The sequence below is a fragment of the Cariama cristata genome, unplaced genomic scaffold, assembly GCF_000690535.1.
Source record: "Cariama cristata isolate BGI_N322 unplaced genomic scaffold, ASM69053v1 scaffold5549, whole genome shotgun sequence".
NCBI classification, from domain to species: domain Eukaryota; kingdom Metazoa; phylum Chordata; class Aves; order Cariamiformes; family Cariamidae; genus Cariama; species Cariama cristata.
In genome coordinates, this window is record NW_009633939.1 from 107,919 (window position 1) to 131,644 (window position 23,726).

The 23,726-nt window shown below is 36.1% G+C and overlaps 1 protein-coding gene across 1 annotated transcript in view; it reads left to right on the plus strand.

The window, feature by feature from the left end:
- LUZP2 (leucine zipper protein 2) overlaps positions 1–22,896 on the plus strand; it is a gene marked incomplete at its 3' end in the record, with an annotated part of 130,807 nt that extends 107,911 nt beyond the window's left edge. Inside the window, exons 6-7 of the mRNA XM_009706957.1 lie at positions 19,476–19,538; positions 22,834–22,896. Coding sequence (XP_009705259.1) covers positions 19,476–19,538; positions 22,834–22,896 — 126 coding nt within the window. The remainder of the gene's footprint in view (positions 1–19,475; positions 19,539–22,833) is intronic.
- Positions 22,897–23,726: the final 830 nt, after the last annotated feature.

The window sequence follows — 23,726 nt, forward strand, 5'->3', positions numbered from 1 at the left end:
TTCAACTCAAATACTTATGTATCACTTTTCCTAATGAATATCTCAGCCATGCTAGGGAGTTGCTTGCCTTAGAACTGTGAAAGCATTGATTGTGCAGTGCAGTGGGAACAAAACACTCTCAAAGTTGACTGGCCTCTTCCTATAAAATCACTGCAGCAATTCACCATGTATTACTCTAGTGACAGGAAATAGTTCACCCTCAGTGTTCAGTCAACCTCGTCCTGAGTCTTAAATGTAGAAGTTGTGCTGTTCTGGGCCAAAATTGCCAATTTTCTGTTTATCCAGAAACACTTAAAGTGACTTGGTTCTGGAGTCTTCTCTCCCACATTCCCTTTTGAACACTGTTCAGCCATGTTTGGGGTGCAGATGTTATTGGAGAAGGAAATATTAAATGGATCAATCAACTTGTCACTAATTTTAGACATAATAGCTTGAGTTAGTTGCATTGATTTTGTTTAGTTGTCATTTAAGTTTCATCTTAAGTAAGCTATGCTATAATTTAAAAATAGTTTTCATTAGACTGCCTCGAAGTCTCTTTGCCATATCTGTTCCAATAATTTTGCCCGTTTGTCAAGTTTAGCTATAAAAACCTTCCCATGGAATGAATCTTCTGTTCTTCAGATTTTGATTTCATAATTTTTATAACCGAAAATGTTTAAAACAAGCACCACAATAATGCTTGGATTACTCCTCTTTTTTTTTAACAATCTCTGCCTTGTAAACAATTTAAAACATGCAGAGTTTAATAGATGTGGAAATGTTTCTTAAGTGGAATTATAAGGGTTTAATCAAGCAGGTACTGCTTAAAGTGTTCTGGAAGGTGTTGTCTTATCTCAATTTTATTTTATGAATAAGGATCTGAGTAGTATTTTTATCAAATAGCTACATGAACTCAGGAAAGGTCTGCATGGATTAAAAAGAAATATTTTTTAAAATGTCAGAACCATATGGTTCATCTACAAGCTGTGCTGTCTTTTGATCTATTGTGATTACTTTCTTTCAAATGTAAAATAGTTATTCTATTTCAGACTATAAATTTAATCCTGTATGTGTCAGGTATCCACTTCCTGGTCCTGTGCATCTGTATTTGTGCATGTATTTGTATGTATGTATTTGTGTGTACATTTAAACCAAAACCACTCTTTACATATAGATGCAGATACATATTTATGTGTGTATGAGAATATAATGTGATGTTAAAAAATAGCTTAAAAAGTACTAAAATAGCAGCAGTTGATTCACTGGAAACTCTAATGGCTCAGTTTCTCTGGATGTGCCCAGGAAATTTATATCTTTCTGGTATTGAATTGCTAATCTTATTTCTTGTATCAAAATTTCAAATCTTCCTATGTCACTCTCAGATTATTCTATTTGTGGTGGATTTGTTGGACTTTATGTAAGGTTATTTTTCAGTTTATTTCAGTGGAGTTTTGCTCATTTACCGAAGGAGATAATTTGATCTTAAAGTACTTCAGGATAGCACTGAGATAGAAAATCCACATTTTCTAAATTAGGCATGGTCTCAAATACTAATTTATAGAAATGTATCCATTTAATCTTTTTTAAAAGCATATCAGCCTGCCATCCTTAATTTTGACAATGGATAGCAGATATTCATGCAAGAACAACTTTAAACATGAAGGATTTTATACCAGGGCCCATATTGAGAAACAGGTTACTGAGACAGGTCTACTTGCACAGTAAAATAATGGAAGACTATGGGATGTGCTGTGCAATGGTGGGCATGGTACGCTTCAGCTGTATGGCTTTGGGTGCTGTGCCACTGGGAGGCATGAAAAGAGATTTGGGGAGTTTTTCCTTTGTAGAAAAATCCCCAGACACCACAAAAAGCCAAAACTTTAAGCGTCTTTGTAAGAAATAGAGTAGCCTTTAACTACTTCCTTCCATTTGGATATGTGTTCTTTTTGGATGTTTACTTGTGTTTTAAAGGTCAAAGCAAGATGGTAGGAAAAAATTGTGATGAAAACAAGGACGTTTTCCTGTCAGGGCGAATGCAGGTGGTAGGATTATCTTTTGAGAATTTCCAATTTGTCGATTTCTGATAAGAAATTGCTTTCCATTTAAAATTACGTTCATGGACAGCAAAAAATATTTGATATTGGAGATTGTAAAAGAGTTCCCAGGAGATGTGTGATGATGCCTTGTTTGATGGCTAGCTGTGGCTTCAGCTTGGCTTAAATGAACAAGTAGGTGTAGATGGACGGTCGGTCAGCCTCCCTGCTTGTGCTCTGCTGCATCACTTCAGTAGTCATAGAGGCCAGATGAACCTCACTAAGTTTCTGAGGTAATTCCCATGTAATGTCTGTATTAAATCAAATGCTTGCTAAGCTGTTAATTTCTCATTTTTTCTGCTGCATAGAATCTGTAGGCAGACTAAATTTAATGGACTTTTTCTTTTCTCCCTGAATTCCCAGTAGCATAACTTGTGCTTTTGAAAAAATCTTTTCTTGCTATGCATATGTGCATTACAACCATGAGCTTTTGTGTATTTATTTGGCCAATGCTAGGCACTCAGTATTTAAACTACAGATTTTGTGCTGATGAACTTTAAACCTTGGGAGAAAAGAAGTGAAGATCTGGAACCTGAGAGTTAGGATCTCCTCCTTCATTTGCCAAAAATTGGCCCTAGAAATACCAACACCCACCCATGAAATTAATATCCTGTAGCTGTTCAGTGGTTGCTGATTAGTTTTGGGTAAAAGATGTAACCTGCTGTTTACCAGTGCTTCCTTCCTAGAGTGATGTCTGTCTTGTTGAATCAGCATGGGGATTCACTAGGATACCTGATGGGGCAGCAATTAATTCTGGTTATGAAATCATTTTTTTTTGTTGTTGTTCTTTTTCATAATGCTGTCATGTTATTTTAATTTCACAAGAAGATAAAATGTGGCATGGAAATTCATTGTGAAGAGCATGTTATTTTTAGAAAAGATGTAAATATGACATAGCAAAGAACCATTCAAACCCAGAACTGCTGAGACAGATGTAAGGAGCCAGTGATTCAATACTTTTCATGAACTCCTTCCTTTTCATGCCTCCTTGATATACTCTATGGAATCTGATTTTTTTTTTTAATTTTTTTTTTTTTTAAGGCTTCATGCTGCTCCTTTAATCATCATTTCAACGACACACAAGAATTGGCTCACTGAATTGGCTGGTATGATCATAGTTAATTGCATCCTTTTCTGGGTCAGAAGGTGACTGTTTTTCTGTGGCTGCAAAAGGAGAAAAAAAAAAAACTTCTTGAACTTTCTAATGTTGCAGCAATCAAAAACAGATCTAATTTGATCACTAAAATACGCACGACTAAATTAGAAGTAGTATTATGGCATTGCATTTCACCAGAACACTTGCTTAGGCAGAAAACATATTGTAAATATTTTTCTCTTCATTGATGCAGATTCCCAGTGACTGTTGCCAACTCTTGTTTTTATCATTTGGGTAAAACCCCAACTTACTTACATTTGAAAGAGGCAAGTGTGTATGTGCAGTTCATAGTAATCTTATTTGCACTGCATTGCTTACTACAACTTACATCATCCGCGCAGAGGGAGTACAGCATAGAAAACAATCAGTTGGGTAGCACTTTGTGTATTACAGATTACATGGTTGCAATGTGTTCATTAAAATTGTTGTAAAATAATACCTGATTGTTATGGTGGTTTAAGCTCAATGACTGATGCAGAAATCAGTAATTCTAAGTTAATTATTTTCAATCATTAAACAGCCCACATTTTTTCCTTTGGAAGATGTTTGATTTTCCTTTATTCATTCTGGTCTTTCTAATGTAACCAGTAGTCCTTCAAGTATTCAAAGGAAGGAAATTAAAATGTAACTTTGCCCTAACCTGTGGGGTTTTTCTTCTATTATTAGTGATGCTTTAGAGTGTATATTTCTAGATCTAATTCAGATTTCTTCAAACTTTGTTTACATGTATCACTTGGGCTGCATGAAAACTATTACTTTGTTCCATTCAGTTAAGGTTGACTTTAAAATAGTGTTCTGTTTTTCATGCTGTAACTCTCTTTCTTCCAAAGGTGAGTGGAGGAGCCAGACAGGACACTCAGCACTGTAATGTGAAGTACTATTAGTCTTTGCAAGCTTATAAGCAGAACTATATATTTATGGAGGGAATTCAAGACCATTTGCTTAACAGACTGTTGCTGTTGGTTGGCAGCTTAGAGTGACAAATATGTGTCTTTTATAGGGGCTGCAGCCTTTTGGTTTTATGGAAATCTTAAGGAAAGGTTTTTTTAAGGACATGAATGCGTTTATTTTGTGATTCCCAAAGTAAATGTTTAGCTGCTTCTGTCTTTTTTTTGTCTTTTTGTTTGTTTTTGTTGTGGTATGCTTTTTCTGTGTAGTTGTGGTGTTTGGTTTTTTTTATAATAATCTCAGGAACTGGGCTTCTTATTTTACAAATATCAGTGTTAAGACAGTATTCATACCTGCTAATTTTAATAAACCACTAATCAAATCTGTAGCTGTATAACTCTTCTACTTTCAGACCTCAGCAGAGGCGATTCAGCCATGTTAAAGTCACAACAGAAGTTTGTGAAGTATTTGGATAGTTAGATGGGATTCAGTTTCATCTGTTGAGCTTCGCATCAGGATCCCTAAAGTGCACAAGCGTTTCCTGGTTCTCTTATCTCATTAAGCCGTGGTATCAGCGTCACCTCTGACATGGATGCCTTTACTGCAGCATGGGTGATGATGGCTTGCTTGGCTATTCTTCTTCATTAGCCCCTAATCAAGATGCTGATTGTTCTGCACCTAATTTTTCTCCTTCCTTACTTGCCAAATACCTTATATCTCTGGTTAATTATTCCAAAGAACAATCAGTAAGACCAATTCTTCTTAAACAAAGTAAAATGAGATATTATCAGTTATGTTACATAAGTATAATTGGGAATATGACCACATAACTGCCTGGCTTGGTGGATTTAATGTCTAGCTCATGATTATGTCATGTCTTGGCTGTTAGTATTTCAAAGCACAGTTACTCATATTTGCCAGAAATATGAATCTATGGATCTATGAATTTAAATCCTGAACTTGTGGGAATTCGGAATTACACAGCTCTGTCATTGATGTAGGATTTGGATTTTGAGAATTAATTATGGATTCCAAGACACACAGCTGTTGAGCAGTAAGTTCATTAAAAGATTGCTCCTCTGAAAATTCAACTGCATTAAGAAATATGGAAATATATTTTGCAGATAAAAACATACAATTTTTAAATAGTGTGTAGTCAGCTGTAGCTTTAAGAAGCATTCATGAGAAGTACACCTTCTGTGACCTGGAGCCAGATGTCTAAGATAGTTCTGAAAAGTATATGAGCATAAAAGTTATTAAATTTGCTGGGCAGATGCATTACTTAGATTGCCTGCCTATGACTGACAGACCAATATTCTATTTGATATCATCGGTTGGGGTAAATTACATTTTTACATCCTTTCTTTTCCAAGACAAGTATTAATGTGAAATCTGCTGACTGTCAAATTTGCTTTCTTGTCCAAACCTATTAACACTTAGTTTCAGCTAAAATAAAAAGGAAAAATCTAATAGGTATTGAAATATAAAGTACGGCTGAATTAAAAAAAAAAAGATGAAAAATTAATCCTGCACAGATCTTTGTGGGTACTCTCTTAGGAATAAGTGACCTGAATATTTATGTATTTTGCTCAAAGCGGAAAAACTTCTATAGAGGGAATTAAAATTTCTATACTCTTCCTTCCATGACCCTAAAATACCAAAAATTCCAGGATTAGAGCACCCATTTGAAAAGTTGGCCGTGTGGGTTTTGGATCCGCACTCGTTGAGAAAGAAGCCAAACTTAAATCTTCCACAATCTCAGTGAGATGCAACACAACAGCTCTCATTTTGTGAGCCTGTGAGGTAAAGGTGAACTGCTGAATTGCTGAATGCTGGCGAGGCTGAGACCTGCCCAGAAGCACTGTGTTAGTCGTATGAGGTTGTAATACTGTGAATTGAAGGACTAGAGAGCAGAGAGAGAGTGCAAGAAGATGAACAAGGATTTATGTATTTAAAGTACTTACCTATGTGGTTACAGCTTTTTGTGTGTGACTTGTTTGCAACTTGGATTTTATACAACGTTGAAAAACACAAACCCCAGTGAGACCTGTTGTCCGACACTTGCATAGCATTAAATCAGTGTAATTCAGTTAAGTAATTTCAGTTAAGCTACCTGACTTTACAGCAGCTATTTTGATCCATATTGAAGACAGTATGAATCTCTTGCACTGCTTTTGTGCTTAGTGTTTTTTCTCAACTCTTACTAACTTATTTCACTGTTTCACGTCACTCCAGAATCTGCACCTAATGAGCACATAGTTGACATGCTTGGCCTTTTGCTTTCTGCGTAAACCTTTTCCTCTTACGGGAGCAATACACAGCACAGGGCAGTTATACGTCATTTACCTCTCCCTGCCTTTGTAGAGGAGGTGTCCTCATATATTTTGCTTCTGTGTGTGCGCACGGGTTTTCTTAATGTATTATAGGGATAAATAATGTGTACTTCATTTATTTTATTTTGCTGCATTTGCTGGTACTTTGTTCAGATAGCAGACCCCTTTAGGATTGTGAAGTCTTTGATGTTGGGGGAATGCTAGAATAATGTTCTCTATGGTTACAGTGCCATTTGTCAACTCCCAGAGTTGAAATCTCAGACTGTGTCATAAGTTTCATGCAGCTATATTAAAATTTCAGTGTTGGTTAATTCAAGGCTCTACACAGGAATGACGGACCTGGTGCACAGTCGTCTTCAATCACCAGACAGACAAATTAATTACTTCTTCTCACCTCCTTTTGGTCTTACAGTTTTGTTTTGGTTTATACATAACTTTGTCTTCACATATTGTGTCAGTGTGTACTTCATGTGGTTATCCAGCACCGCCAACAGATGTCTTGGGGGCAGGGGATGTGTTCAACTCATGACTGACATTTCTCATACTGATGCAGTTCTCAAAGGATAGACTGTCCGTCTGAGTCTCTTCTGGTTTTCCTGGTTCTCTTCTGGATTTTTCTGGTCTTTCTTAGGACAGATTTGCTTCCTCTTTTTGTTTTGGGATGTGCAACTTTCTAGTCCGAACCAGATGAAGTTTTTAAAGCATTAGTGATAGTTCTCCAGATACATAAAGTTTCCTCAGATTTTCCAATCCATCAGCATATAGTGTTTTCCCATCTTAGTTCTGAATCCAGAAGGAATCCAGAGAAAGTGCACCTAGGCATTAATTCTGATGTAATTTTATGAATCAGCTACAACATTTAGCAAGATATTTTGCATCATGATAATCTCAAGCAGGAACATAAACATTCCTTATGCACATTCGTAGTCTGAATATTTTAGTGTCTTTGAGCTTGAGATGCGAGAAGTGAAGAGCTATCTCTTTCTTAGTCCACAGATTTTTTTCATTCTATTTTTAGCAAGAAAGGTCTTGTGAAGATTTAGTTGAATAAATATCAAAATAATTGCTATTATGATTAATATGCCTATATTCTATCCAGCAAAAGAACAAAGGTCATAAATCTACAAAATGGCAAGTCTTTGTTTCTCATAAAGCATGTTTCCAGTCCTAAAAATACCTTGCCAATGTACATAGACTACTCTTAAGTTACAGAAAACACAGCCAAACACATTTTGTAAATACCATTTATCAAACTATTGAGTTAAATACAGTTTTGAGTGATAATGTATTGACAGATGATACTGATTTTTTTTCAATGATTAAAGTCAGGAAAAACAAACTTATAAAAAGTTTCAATCTGCAAACCACTCTGCTGTGCTTAAAAGACAGAACAATCTCTAGTCCGGAAGGTAAGGGCACAGCATTGTTTTACTGGCTGTACTGTTTATCGCAGTACGCTTTGTGCGCTAAGTATTTTAAACTGTGGTGCCATTCAAGGACGAATGTAAAATCATGCAGTTCCTTTCACACTTCTTCAGAGATTTTAAATACTTTGCCAAGACAGCTTTCAAAGTCAGGCCTTGAAAGCAAGGTGTTTTCATTGCTACCTGGTGTAGAAGAAATAATTCCTTAGCCCTACTTTATAAATACTGGCTATTGTCAGAAGGTGAACACTCAGTAAATGCTACAATTTCCATTGACATGCATGTTCTGTTCTCCATTACTAGGTCTTGCTGTGCTTTCCAAATGGCTTTCACTTGGATATCTGAAGCAAGGGGGGGCGGGGGGGGTGGAACCTAGTAGTCTCAGGGGAAAATCTAGACTCCTTTTCATGGCCACCATGAGCAGCTGCTTATATGGGCCATTGTTGGTAGATAAAGTATCTGGGAATACGCAGCAATCCATTTGGCTAAGTGGTGGCTCCCATCCAAACTGTCCGAGTCTTCTGCTGTTGAAATTATAGCTAGGAAACAATGTGTGGTTTATATGACCTGAACAACATAACCATGTAGTTGCGAGACTGCAGATTCAACTTCAGATCATTCATGGCTATGTTTGCTTTCTATTTAAAAACACATTTTGTCTTGACCCATTTTGACTGCACAGATCTTTACATCTGTCAGATAACTAACATGTGGTCTGTGAGGTTAAGGTAGGTAAAATTTTTCACATCTAGCCTCTCCTTCTGTGTGTGTACAGAATTGAACACATATAGTTTATCATTTATATCACAAGCTTGTTCTTTCTTCTGATTCATCATTTGTCTTTGTTACACCATTTGCAGTGTAACTACGCACATTACTATTCACAAAATGTGATGTGTACACTTACACTTGACATGCCACCAGAGTAAAGCTAGTCTAGTAGACTGGTTGAAACATTGTACTTTTATTTTGGAAACTTCCATTAAAATTTAAGAGTTTTGGTCTTATGAAGACTTGTCAAAGATGATCAAAGGACAGTTAAAATAGATCAGAATGAAATATATTCTACTGTTTTTCCTCTGCTTTGGGAAGGTGAAATTATGATGAAGAAAGGCAACATGCTGGTTTAGGAATGCTAATTCAACATGCTAAGACAGGTCCTCTGAATTAGATCCTACTCCTGATTTCTCTTCATCTTGCTGAATGACTTTTAGGAAATAATTAAAAATTAATAATGATTGGATAGAATACCCCTAATTGCCCATGCAAACTGTCCTGTGCCTATGTTTGCATTAAGTGAGCTAGCTCCTAATTTACTCCATGCTGCTCATAGACAACACAGTTTCCCTGCTAATGCAACTGGGCCACTTCAAGGCTGAAGATATCTCATGTTCTGCCAGCTTCAAACATAGGCAGAACTTGTGTTGCTGCCTGCACCTGATATATTAGGACAGTGGATGGTGTTTAGGTTATGCTCCTGATGTTTTGAAGATACATGGATGTGGCTTATGTTTTTGCTAGACATACGTTGACTGTGGTAAATTGCTACCGTGATTTGCTTACCAAGGTCTAGGAGAATGTGAACTAATTTCTACTTCTTCTGTTGCAAAGATGGAGCCAGTATTGTATTGCCTCCTGCTATGAACTCTACCTTTACGGAAGTCTCACCTTTCAAACCTTGTAGCACTGTTGATAATGCCTGCATAGAATTTGTGAATTCAAAATAATGTTTTAGACAATACTGAAATATACAAACATGAAAATTATTTATACATCTGGAAATCACTTTGTATTCTATAAATGTGGATAGACCATACCAAGAGAGGGGCAAGAAGAAGGTATTATCTAGTACCTATTATGTAGGTACTTATATCTCAATATATTGAATGAGCACAACACGATGAAAATTGGTTTAGTATGTGAATCAATCCAGCAAAACTGCCTCAGGGATATCTATTTCCTGATTGGAGGATATTGTAGTAGATTCTTCCAAATAGCTGATGTATATTTTAGATGTCTGTAGATCGTACTTGCAAAACTTCTTTTAAAAATTAATTATATTGGCCAAAAAGTTCTGTAACAGCAAATACTCAATGCACCGCTACTGAGAGAATTCAGGAGACAGAGTCTATTAATATTAAAGTGAACCTGAGTGATACGACTCCACAGAGAGCAGCATAAATGTATTCCTTAGTCATCTCCTGCCCTTCTCCTTTCATAACTATGCCATTTATGTTTTAAGACAGATGTTGACAATTCTGGATCTAAAATATGCTTAATGCAGCATTTCATCCCCTGCTGCTGGTACAGCAGAAAAAGTGAAGTTGTAGAGCAGAACGTAACCAGTATGACCCTTCACTCTTCTAGTGATAGAGGAGATTGTTTTTTTCCAAAGCCAGAAATGCATTTTGTATTTAGATTATTTTTATTTACATGTTTGATCACATTCAGTATGCTCTTTCCTTTTCTGTTACCTTGCTTTAACAGAGCTGTCACGGAGCGCTTTTTTTTTATTATTATTATTTTTAAGCCTAACTTGCAGCTTGCAGCAGCACCAGCTGCTTTTCACAATTCTGTTCACAAATGTTGAACAAATGAAAAGAAGGAGCTTCAGGCTAACATCTACCTAGCTAGGTGTTCTGCTTTATTGATCCCACAAACCATCCCCAGGGCACTCAGCCACCTCTACCAAAGGGAAAGATCAAAGAATTGTCAGGTTTCTTCTCTAGATGATCCTGTGTGACATAGGCAATTACCCTTCATTTCAGATATAAATTCTGTAAAATGGGATATGCTGCTATGTTTTCAATTAGAATATCTGACACGGAAAGAATTAGAAGTGGCATTTGCTTTCCCATAACAAAGTCCTGTTGAAATGACTGGGAAGGTGTAATTGAAAATTACATCAGTCCGATAAAATATTTTTGTGTATCATTTTCCCATCATGAGCTATCTTTACTCAGAGATAAGGAAAAGAAATGGTCCCAACCCCTTACAATCCAAAAGAAAAACACCCTGGGGAAAAAAGAATCCAGTATTCTGATTCATTGCTGTAACATTAAAATCTACTGTTTCTGAGTGATGAGAGATTGAGAGAGTTTTTTTCCCCCCACTGAACTGTTTAAAACATGCGTAGAAAAGATTGCATGTACCAACATTTGATGTTGCATCCTAACCCTATAAACAATAATAACCCTATAAACAATAATGTGTTTTTTTCCTAAAATAATTTTTTGTTCTGTGGATGCATATTTGCAAACTCTGACAGAATATTAATATTCAGATGCATATGTGAAAGTTCAGGCACAAGTAATTTCAGTTATTCTAGATAAAAAGAAAAGCTTTGCATTAAGGAAGAATGAAGCAAGTTCCCAAGTATTCAAGCAGTATCAGTGTACTATATTCTTCCTTTTCCAGTGCAGATCTGTTCTCAGTACTTCCTTTTTTTTTAAATTCCACCTGGCAAGTAGAAGGAATGAGGATAGCTCCCAAATGACTATTCTCCATGAATGAATTGCAGTGTTCTGGGTTAGCATTGTTCTCCAAGTGATTCTAATTGTGAGGACTGGACAGGAAATAAATCTCACCTTAGATGAGAGCTGTAGAGCAAAACCTATTGTGGCTTGGAGACACGCAATTCAAAACACAGGCTAAAAGGGATGAAAAACATCCCCCACGTCTTTAAATGTAGTGCAAATAGTAGTTTAAATATAGTAGTAATTACTAAAATTAATGTCTTTGATCAAAATTTTAAAAGGCTTTTCAGCCACCTTTTTTAATTGAAGAAGAGCTAGTCCCAGAGACTGCCAGATAGCTGGTGACTGAGTAGCTACATTATCAATTTCTCTTGACTTCAGAGCACAAGTATTTCTAATAATGATCATGAATGACTAAGCCCTGAAGTGACTTGATTCCTCAGATCCCATCACACAATTTTATAGAAAAGACTGCTATGGCAGATCAGCACAAATTTTAAAACACAGCAGCAGTTCTCTAATCCTGCTCAGAATGCTAATAGTTTGTTAGTGACTAACAAGGGTGGAGGACATCTTAAATCTGAATGGCTTTGAAGAGCATTTAAACACTTCATCTTGAGCAGGGGAGAATAGTCTCACACTAGTTTTGATACTCCTGTGCTAACCTGTATTCTGAATGACATCTCAGACACAAGAAGAGCTACAGGTGACTGGGGTTTGGTCTGCCAACAGTTATCTAGGCAATGGAGTGATGCGAATACTAATACTAATGGCAACTAGACTGTGAATTAAACCTTCCTATTAAGTCATTAAACATTACCGTGAAACATTTTCAATGCAAGCTATCAATGATTTGTGCTTTAGAGACATAAATCCTACTAAAACCATTAATTTTTGTGGGGATTAAGGTAGTGTTCAGAATTTCTGTGTGGAAACATTAAAATTGAAATATATTAAAAGATTCTGAGAAAAGAGCATGTGCACGAGGAAGGCTAGATCAAAGATGAGTTACTCTGTATTTGCATAACAATATTGACATGCAACAGATGAAATGCATTTTTTACCTATAGAAAGACTTCAGACTGCCTCTAAGATGCTGTTTCCCTTTGAGTGGTAGGCAGGCTCACATTTACACCCTGATCTGTTCCACAGTTGGGATGGATCAAATCTTAACATGTGCTACAGTTTTTTTGTGTATTATGCTTCCAAGGTTTTTTTTTTGCATGTGGAGGTGGGAATGTAACTGAAAATTTACTGCCTATAGTGGATCCAATCCAACATGCTGCAATGTGTTATCTTGTTATGACTTTAAATATATATATGTATATTTACTTTTTTGTATTTATGTTTAGAGAAAGAGATAGAGATTTAAAAAAGCCAGATAGCTCAAAATATATAATTTTCTTTATTATTGTTGTTATTATTCTGTATCTCCTTACTCTGGTTCAGTTAACATTATGCTGTCATTGTTATAGCAACCATTTTATGAGGCAGCAAAGCCATGGTTGTAGCCACGACTGAGACGTGTCTGAAGACATCATGTCTGAAGCCTCGTGCTGCTTCACTAGTGCAAAACAAACAAAACTTCCTTAATGGAGATATTTAGAGGTGGTGCACGGTGATAGCAGACGCTACTCACAACAAACTTCACGTAAAGCAGGACTTGAGTAGCAGTGGTGGATAAGGAAGCAGGTGCCTGGTGTCATCTGGCGAATGTTAGATAGTTGATAAAGTACAGATAGAAGATAGTGACATTGCATTTCAGTCATACACAATGGGATTATGTGGGGCACAGCTGTAGGACATACTGTGCCTCAGACAAGGACTTAGTTGTTTGCTAGAGCGGAGACTTTCGTTTAGGCTATCACTGTGCATAATAGATGCACAAAGATGAAGGGATACCAACAAAACCTGTTTTTCTCAGGAGAAAGCTCTATGTGCACACAAATTATTCCGGATTAATGTTTGGAAGGAGTTGTGGACACAGCACTTCTCAGCTAAACAACAAGAGACTGTGCTCAGTTCACTAGAAGATGGTGTTGTTGCTTCCCCTGCGTGCCTAGGGATTCATGGAAATTATGTGCTTCTAAATAGTGGTACCTGTGTCCTGTGGCATCCAACACAAAGCTTTTGCTAAAAGCTCAAATAGAAGATTTTTGTGTGTTGCTTATCAACTCCTTCAGCTCAGCTGGACTACTTGAAATTCAGGAGGAAAAAGTAGCAGCCTCTAGCATTAGAAGGGATAGATATGCAGAGGATAAGAAATGTATACTGTTTGTTTGAGGAAGCTTAATCTTATATGCCTTTATCTATAATGTAAGAGTGTAAGGCAGGGCAATGGGTTACAGAAAAAAACTCAAACCAACAAAACAGGACATTAAAAGCCCAAATATGTCTAAGCTTACAGCAGCAGCAGTGTGACATGTTTGCTGAGGTTACCCCGTTGGGCTGTCAGGCTCTGGGTGCTGCATGTGTCTCCTAAATATAGTGCAGGCAGAGGTGTTGGAGGGCATTTCTGGACACAGAGAGGCTGAAGCCTGACCATGGTGAAAGTGGGCTTTTCCCAGGAATTCAGAGCTAAAAGGACAATGATGCCCTCTGAATTAAGATCCAGATAGACCTGAAAAGTGTGCAGTTCATATATGCATGATCAGTACTAAAATACAGTGATGGGGCAGAGTGCTTCAGCTGTCTGATACCCTTGACCAAAAAAACTGTGGGGAAAGGAGATTCAAACATCCTCAAGAATATCAAGGCAAACTCCTCTTACAAAAAGTCACAATGTCTTCACTTACCATCAAGGCAAGGTAGCAATGTAGTTCTTAAGGTCTTATCTGAAAAACCTCACATAGTAGAGTGCAGGAAACTCAGTTTATCTGTCTCAAAGATGAAGGGCTGAGCAAACCCTACTGGGATTAAAGCAGTCACACCGTTTCATGCTATATAAAATGTTTTTCATCATCATGAAATACAAAGCTAATATCCAAAGCAAAATGCGTATCAATACATTGTGGTATCAGATAAGACCAGATGTTTGATTTTGGTCTGTTGCTGTTTTCTGATTTCCCTCTTAAGGACGCAGTGAACCGCTTTGATTTAACAGGAGGTGGAAAACCGTTCATCTTGGCAATTGAAACCTGCTGAGCAGAGTCTCCAGATTTTTTTGTTGTTTTGGGTTTGTTTTGTTTTGTTTTTAATAGGATGCCCATAAGAGAGAAATGTTCCAGTGATGAGCAGGGGCTCAGCATGGTTTGATATGTGCTATTCATCAAGGGGAGTCAGAGCCAAATTTATCTTGTATACAACAAACCACCGCTGTCAGACCCAGATAAAATGTCTGAATTGAAGTTGATTGCTGAGAATAATTTTCTGAGAGAGAAAGTGATTTTGTTTCCTTGAACATACTTTGTGTCCTCATGCTTTCAAAGGCTAGCAGGCAAACTAAATTGTTTTGTACTGATGATGTCTACATTGTATAGTTTGTTCATCCTGGGTTGAGATCCTGATGCTGTTTTAAAGAGGTAATACTGGTGTCTCAAATTACAAAACATAAACATAAGAGTATTAAAGCACTGACTTGCGTGGCCAGACGTCAAGAAATAACCTAACTTCAAGAAATTACATCTGAAAATTTGTGCCTTTTACATCAGTGGTGTAATTTTATCCTTCTGTTAGTAGAATATAAGATACATCAGATAAATTTTAATGCCCATAACTTCAGATTTACAATGATAATAAACCCCTTTAAACTGGACAGAGAGGTAGTTTGTCACATTTACCAGTGCCTATAAACCATGACTCGTGCCTCATGAGGTGTTTATTGTATGTGCCAAACGAGGAGGGGATATTATGAAAAATACAATATGTAGTTATATAATTAATTATTTTAATAAAATGAGTTTGCAGAGAAGGAACTGATACTGCAACTGTAAAGGTGCTTCTATTGAGCTTTCGAGTGTATAATTTGTGCTTTTCTTTTTAAGCCTTTTTTGAAGTTTTCTAGTAGGGAGATGAGAATTAAAAAACCTAAAATTACTAAAAAAGAAAAACCCAACCCTGTCACACCTTTCAGTCATTATGCATTGTTGTTGTAGGGAGAAAGAGTTAGGAGAGGGAAGGAGATCTGAATTTTAATGAGCTAAAAGTTAGTAAAATTCTTTAACAATATGAAAAGAAAGGACCATTGGCATCCTGGTTATTGTTTTCTAAGAATGCTGAGGTAGTCATCTCTGTATTTTTCTTCTCTCTCTTCCCCTTCTCTGGAGAGGTGCTGTGCTCAGTCTGTCATGGTAGGGATTGCTGCTTTTGTAATAACATGGGTGCATCTCTTCAGATGTTTTGTGATTATTTTGGCCAGCTACTGACCTTAGATTCAGGAGAATAAATGACAGAAATGAAGGGATTATTTTCCAAAGTTGGGAATAGAAAGGAATATCTACCCCTCTAGCCAGCAAACAAGGGTGGTTTTTTTAACTTGCAGGTTCCAAAGCCACACTGGCAAAGCAACTACGACACTACATCTTCTTTTATGTGCTTTTTTATATTGGTGGGAGATCTTTAGGCCACCTAAATGTAGGATTACTGTCAATGTTCATATAATGAATTCAGCTTATTTTAAGCCTGGTCTCACATACTGAAAATAATATCAGAATCCAAACAAAATATGCGAATGTTATGTCAGTTTAAGAGGAGAGAGGAAAAAATGCCCAGGGACTGACTGGCAAATTATTTAGGAATAAGGCAGAAAGCTTTTTATTTTCAGTGTGGAAGATCTGTGAAGAATATGTTAAGAAATCTGACAAGTTGTCATTGAGAGGTCTCACTTTTTTGGAGGACACAGAATAGACCTTACACACGTGCAGTACTATTTCTTGAGTGTAGGTACTGGCACAGTGAGAATCAACTGCATGGAAAGAGACAACAGGATTCTTGCACATGTGGCAACAACTGATAGCAGTTTTCTACACCTGAATTTAGGGATGCACTGAAAGTACTGGTGCAAATGAGCTAAAAGATTTAGTAAATTAAGATTTAGATGCTACAGTAAGTTGGCTTAATGATATGATTACATGCAAACACTCCAGCTGTTTGTGCTGTAAGCTCTCTAAGAGGTTCAAATATATTAAAATTACCTATGTAGTTTAACTATGATGGTAACCTTTCTCTAAATCTAAAAGGCTATGACTAATTAAAATCATTATTTTATATAATTTTAAAAGATGCTATTAGGTATGTTTACAGATAATTAGTTCCTTAAACTTTATTTGGTTTATAAACTTGAGATGTCCAAGACCTTTTCCATTAAAGTATTTCATAAGAAATGAAATATTTGAAATGAAAACTGTGTAAAATTCTAGTTAGTTTAACTTATTTGGTGTTGTTCTTTGAAGGAGTCTTAACAGGAAAATGAGAAGCATTATCTTGAATCCTTATCCAAGACGTAGAAGTCAGAACTTCTGTCCTGACTCAGTAAGCGTTTGTAACCTAAAAATTTCATCTATTAATTGATCTGATTTTGAATGACCCCTTTCTAGCAAACTTACAAAATATGTACCTGGTCAGACTCTTCATTTTGCAACTTTTAATTCAGAATCCTGATCAAACCAGGCTCTCTTACACTTCACGTGTTTACTGGTATACTTCACATTCTGCTATAGAAAATTATCACCATTAATCAGGATGCAAAGCTATTTTTGACAGTGATGTATGATTTGCAAAGTAACATAAAATCACTCAAATTGTAAGCAGGAAGTTGTCATCTACCTCTGACAAACTCCTACTTATAATGCTCTGGATAATTGTAACTCTTAATGCTTGCTCTCATTTCTAAAGACATTATTAAGTACAGCTTAAATCATGACTATTTTGCATGCATTCTGGTAACCCTGGTTTTTGTTTTGTTGCTAATAGACTGGATAATGAGATAGGATTGGTAAATCCTGTTAAACCTAGCTAAATCTCCAAAATGAAGTCCATCTGCTAACTTAAAATATATTAATCAAGTTTTGTATTTGAACAAATTCTTTTAAGTATATTCTTTTGTCAGGCTACTTTGGTGCAAAATGTGGAAATTGTGACAACCATATAATACAATGTGTGTCCTGTTGCGGTGGTATGCATTCAGTTCTTCACGTTCTAGGTTACTGCAGGATCTTCTCAAAACAGTATATGTAGAAGTTACTTGCAAACTGTTGATGTATTAATAGAAGTATTTCTTAGAGTAGCTTGGCAGAAGGAGCATAAATGACTAAAAGTGTAAAATGTAAAAATGTAAGGATTACAATTCATTCTTACTTTGGTTCTGAAACACGAATAGAGTCTGTTACCTAAACCAGCCATCCCCAGGCTGTAGGGGGCCTGGAGGATAATGAAACCAGTTAGTCAAAACAAAGTGATGACTTGACTTCCTAGATTAATTAAGGACAATGACCTAATGAAGCAGTGCATTTGGCACATCTGTTTGGCCATCACTCCAAGAGGTGATGCTGATCTTTTGTGTGAAACCAGTCATATCTACTGTGTGGTCACAGTACAACAGAGCTCTTTACCCCTGGTGAGCAATAGATGGGCGTACTTTATCTATTTGCTTTATCTTTGTTCATCTTGTATCTGCTACCCAATTCCCTTTGTGCATAGCCAGTTGTCTTGTTCTGTATTTCTACAGTGGTTAGTACAATCAGGTGTTGCTCTGTGATGAGCTACAACATCGTTTTCAAATAAAGAACAAAAAGTAATCAACTGTGAGACTTAACAGAGCAACATTAGTTCTCTCTCCCCACACTCCCAGCCCTTTGCAAATCATATTTTGCGAGACAGAATCTGGGTTGTCTCATTCAAAGCAACATCCCAATTTCTTTCTGTTGCATTACAGAACTGTGGGCACCTGCGTCAAACAGTTGGAAAAGATTTATTGTTTCTGCAGCAGTGTATATTGATGCACAGTAGCTAGCAACACTGAAATATGTGAAATGATGTCATATTCCTTATTTTGGAATTGTGCAAAGGAGGTTTCAAACAGAATTTTAGTTTCTTGTATTTGCTTTAATAAGAAAGGTTCTTTCAAGAAAAACTCCAAGCTTCTAATTCTGGAAACAAAACCTTCAGTGTTTCAGCGGGGTGTGGATCTAAGGTCCCTTCCAATCAAACCATTCTATGATTCCATAAATTTGAACTGGATGGAACTACCATTTTTCTGTAATACCAACTAGATCTTGTGTTCTTGTTTTCTTGTTCAAGAAAACTGTTGCTATTCAATAATAAATATACTTTCCTGGAATGTGATGGGCTAGGTTTCTGTATGTATGATTACAATTCGTTAAGTACAAAAGAAGTTGGTTTTGGTGTTCTTTTCATTTCTTTTTAGTGTAAGCATGGTGTCCAGCACTTGAAAATCTGCTCAGCGAATACTTCTGTTTCTGAACAGTTCTCAAAGAAGTCTGCACTGCAGAGAAATCTTTACCTTTGACTCTCAGTTATGGGATAATATGAGTGAGGTGTGCAGAAAGAATTGCCAGACTATTGAAAATTCATTTTATCAAGGTTTATTATTTTCCCTGAAAATGAGAAGAAATACATTTAAAACTCCTACCTGAAAAAGCATATTGAGTTGGCAAAATGCTATCACATGGCTTACTTTCTAAAATTGGTGATTACTTGCAGTTTTAAATTATGACATTTAGCAAAAAGACCCCATGAATTTGATCATCAAGGCTGAGTGATGAGATCTTGACCCTATTAGTCGGTTGTTATAATGATTTACTGAAAATGATATTGAGCTTTGCAGTTGACACCAGGTAAGGATTAGAGTGCTTTTCCTTTTCTTTTTTACCTCGACATATCCAATCTAAGTTGCTTTCAGTTGCTAGAGTGTTTTGGAAGGTTTCTATGTGCAGTCTTGTTCCTGTGAAAACAGGTTTTAATGCAAAGTCATAGGTTTTTAGAATTCTGTAAGAGAAGATATTGTGCCATAATGTATCTGTCTTGTCTTCTTATCTGTATCTTTGCTGGTGACTTGGAGGTGTTATCCATGTATAAAATAAAACTAGTATGATCAAATATTTAAAAGGTCCCTTAATATTTCAGTAACTCTCAGTAATAAAACTGTATTATTTTTTTTCCCCTTGCAGAACAAAAGCCTCAAAAACAAGCTCTTGTCAGGAAACAAGCTTTGTGGTATTCATGCAGAAGAGGTAAGTAAGGTTCCTCTCTCTTCTAAATCTAATGTACCCAAAAGAAGCTTACATCAAAGTCTTTCATACTGAGATTCTGGTATAGATCATGTATTATGTGTGTATGGTGAGTGATCCTGAAGCTCTCTCATCTCAACTCATTTCTGTGACTTCACTAGAAGCAACTCAAATGTATTAGAAAGCGAACTGCAAACCCAAGTTTTAGACAAATGAAATAAAGTTTGGGCATGCTTATGAAAAGTATATAAAGCTCTGTAGATGTATATTATACATCTATAACATATAAAAAACTGATTTCCTTTCCATGATCTCCATGCCCAGACTAAGACAGGAATAGCTAAATACCTTTTTTGAAATTAACTTATAGAGACAGGAAAGATTTATTATTATTGATTCCTAGAATGTTTCATTACTTCAAGGAAAAAAGGGTCATTTTTTGAAACAGAGGGAAAGAAATCTCCCCTCTACTGAAGAGCAAGCTAGCAAAGACTGTCGATGATACAAAAACCCTATTTTTTTTAAATACATAAATGTACAAGTAGCTGCATTCTCACAAGCAGTCCCTTTAGCTATTTAACTCTTCATTAAAGAGGATATTACTATATGAATCTGATTTACTAATTTACATGACTTCAGTCATGTTTTTTGCATATATAATTTCTGTGTAAGTTATTGCACCTCACCAGAATGAAACAGAAGTGTAACACTTTTCTTCTTGACTAAAATTTTCATAATTATGGTTGAATGTGTTTTCTTCATTAAAAACTCTGCCTTTTAACTGAGAGGTCAAAAACTCATGAGGTCAAGGTAGTGATTTCTAGTTATATTGGCTGTTTAGCCTAACTGAAGATCTGCAACCACTGTTTCTGAGAAATCCTCAATGGTAGGAAATAATAGGTGTTTAGGGTATTTTTTTTTTCTAGCTTGTCAAAATCTATGTTATCTTCCTATATCAACATTGTTGCTTTCAAACATGCCACAGTATATGAGTACAAATATATTTTCTTTCCCTGTTTACCACTTAAAAAATTGGCAGTGTGTGCAACATAGCTTTCTGTTTTCTCTTCTTTTGCAAGTTTGTTTTTCCTAGCTGCATAACATTTTGAATGTTTGGTAATTAACTTGAAGATCTTTTCCCTGATTATGTCTCCTTTAATATTTGCAACATAAATACCTTTAAATCTAAGGGTGAAGCCTAAGGTTAAATTAAATTTATTGTAATGTGACAGGCCTGGCTGTCAGACAATTTCAGAAAACTAAACCAAAGCTAACTAACACTCAAGGCAGCAGAGTGAGTGGATTTTAAACCTTAAGAATATTAGACTTTATGAATCATCTCAGCCAATTTGTGGCTTTTAAGCTGGTTAGTGCCATTAGAACAAGCAAAGATGCTACAGGAGCATCCTTTTTTTGTTGTTTTGCCAGTTAGGTGGTGTCAGCCAGAGAAATGCAGTGTAGTTTCTGCTCTTTAATTAAGTACTATACCCACCAAGCATAGCAACTGTGTGAAATCAGTATCCCTTTAGTTATTAGGTCAAATACCCTTTGTGGATAGAATTGCCTACCAGGAAGCTCCTGCTTCATTCTGCTCTATCAGGCTGCGTGCAAACAGTTTTAATGAACCCTGTGATTCCTTGTTGTCCAGTTGCATAGACAGGAGCGTGCTTGTGATCCTTCACAGTCTACATGGCTGGGTTTTCTTCGCTGCGAATTCAGAGCCCTGGAGAGAGGAAGGCAGAGTTGTGCAAACCTCAGGCTTCCCAGGACACGGAAAGGGACATGTGCCAGGGAACTATTCCCAGATGCTATGGTTTAGAGATCGCTATCCACCTGTGTCTAGTGATGCTCTTATCTGACTGACTGCACTGAGAGGTGTCAGTTTTGTAAGTCCTCTCCACAGAAGTGCAGAAAAACCACAAACCAACCAAATTTTATCACCAAGAATTACAGGTCATATACGTGCTTTTGAGTCACTTATGTTACTTACTGAATACATTTAGCTCTTTAGCTCTTAATTTCATCACAGGTTTGTGATTTAGCAAATGGATGATACCTTAATTATAACCCTTAGATTCCTGTATAGCCATTTTGGATACCTTGTATGTCACAGAGACCTTATATTTTCTCAAGTACAACTCCTAGAATAATTAAAGCTGGTTAAGGTTTTCTCATTGGTCTTTAGTTGATGTGGAATATATTCCATAGCTCTACCGATGCCATTGTCCAGATCAGAGGACAGTGCTATTGGCACTTTTTACTGTGTAAAGAAATAACAGCAGAATTAAACTGAATTTATCTTGGCTATTTGTTTCAGATTTTACAGACTACAATAACCAATTTGGCTTTACCATTTAAATATTTAAAGCAGGTTCTAAAATTTTATCTTTAGATTCATTCATCCTTCCCAAAAGCCCGTCACTGAATTTGCATCAATTGGAAAGACATCAGGTCTTTCTAAAAGCTCCAATTTATGAAAGATATACTACCATCTGTAATATGTTTATGGATGTTTCAGTAAGTGTGTAATAGACTTCTAATCCATTACAAGGAGTTCTAAACATTTGGTATTAACTGATGCAAGAAAACTTATTGAATGTCAGTTAAGACTGTGGATTTTACTAAAAAAAAATTATTGTTTTGACAGGACTCTTAGATAAAGGGTGAAATATAATGCTTCTTGGATAGCTGAGTGCAGGATAAAAAAAACATTTCAATTATATTTTGTTTAAATAAAAGAATGTATAGACTGTTGCTTAAAATTATTTTAAGGATAAATAATTTAACAGTATTTAAAATAAATATCATCCTAAGCTGATATAAATCCGCATAACTATGCCTATTTTAGAAGATACGGTCACAAACTGTGAACCTAGTTCGTTTGGATACCACCTGGAACTCCCTGGTCATTACAGAGAACCCACCTGTGCAATGCTATGAAACCTTTTCCCCCTCTAATAAAAAAGCAGATTATTTACTTTGAAGGTGATGCCTTCAGTTGTGCTTCATGGAAAGTATTAATAATATGTCATGTCTAAAATGTGTAAGCCAAATGGCTATTCACATTTGTACAAACTCATGTGTGTGCTTTAGGTGTGTGCCATTTTACATTTCCTTGATACTTTTGCCTGGTTTAGACATGTTATCCTGGAAAAGCAATTTACACTGATTTTGGTTATTTTTCTGCATTTTAAAGCTGATCTAGTTTCTGCTGTTGTCAGAACTTGCTACCTTTTTTCTGTTCTTAGAAGTAAATATTTAAAATAAACCCCCCTGATTTTATTATCCTCACTTTCAGTCAAAAAAGATCCAAGCACAGCTGAAAGAGCTTCGTTATGGAAAAAAGGATTTGATTTTTAAGGTAAGTTTCATTCGACTTAGCTGAAGTATTAGAGTTAATATAGTATTGAAGTAATATAGGGGTATGATAGCTGCCTTTATTACTGTAGTTCTAAGGAATCATTTCCTTCTCACCATACCGAAAGAACTCAAAGCACCAAAGACAGACATAATACCATACTGAAATTTCAGAAATGCCGTCTATTTTGGTTGGTGTTTGGATTTGTTTTTTGATATTTTTTTTTCTGTTTTGTTTGGACAGTACGTTTTATTAAATTCCTTTCTGAGGCAAGGAAGAGAAGATTTAAACCCTAAAAAATTATCTTGTGTTTTTGTTTTTAAATAGACGAAAGCAGTAGGAGGTATTTAGTTTATGAATATCTGTATTTACACGACCACGTAAAGCAATGTTCTAGTTTCCAGCTGGTGATCAAAACCTATTGCCCCATTCCATAGATTCTGTAACACACTTTTCATCTTTCTAATAAGAACCATCTGTAAAATATTCTATTATTTTTCCTTTGATTAGCAGTTCTCCATAGCAACGTCAATTATTGTTAACACTTAAAACAAATCTTTGTCTTTGTGATAAGCTTGAGCAATGCAATATTCCTTAGGTTCGTGGATCCAAATTGCTGCTGTAGGCTGAAATATGTTTATCAAAACTTGAAGCTTCTACAGAAAAAATGAAATGTGTGTGACTTATACAATCCAAATGAATAGCCTGTCTAACTAGCACATTTGGGGAAAAAAAAGGGGGGAGGGGGGCAGAGGGAGTACAAAACATACAGACATTTTGCTGAAAGGCATCAAGTCCTTGCTAACACAGAGAGAAGTTAATCCCTGTTAAAG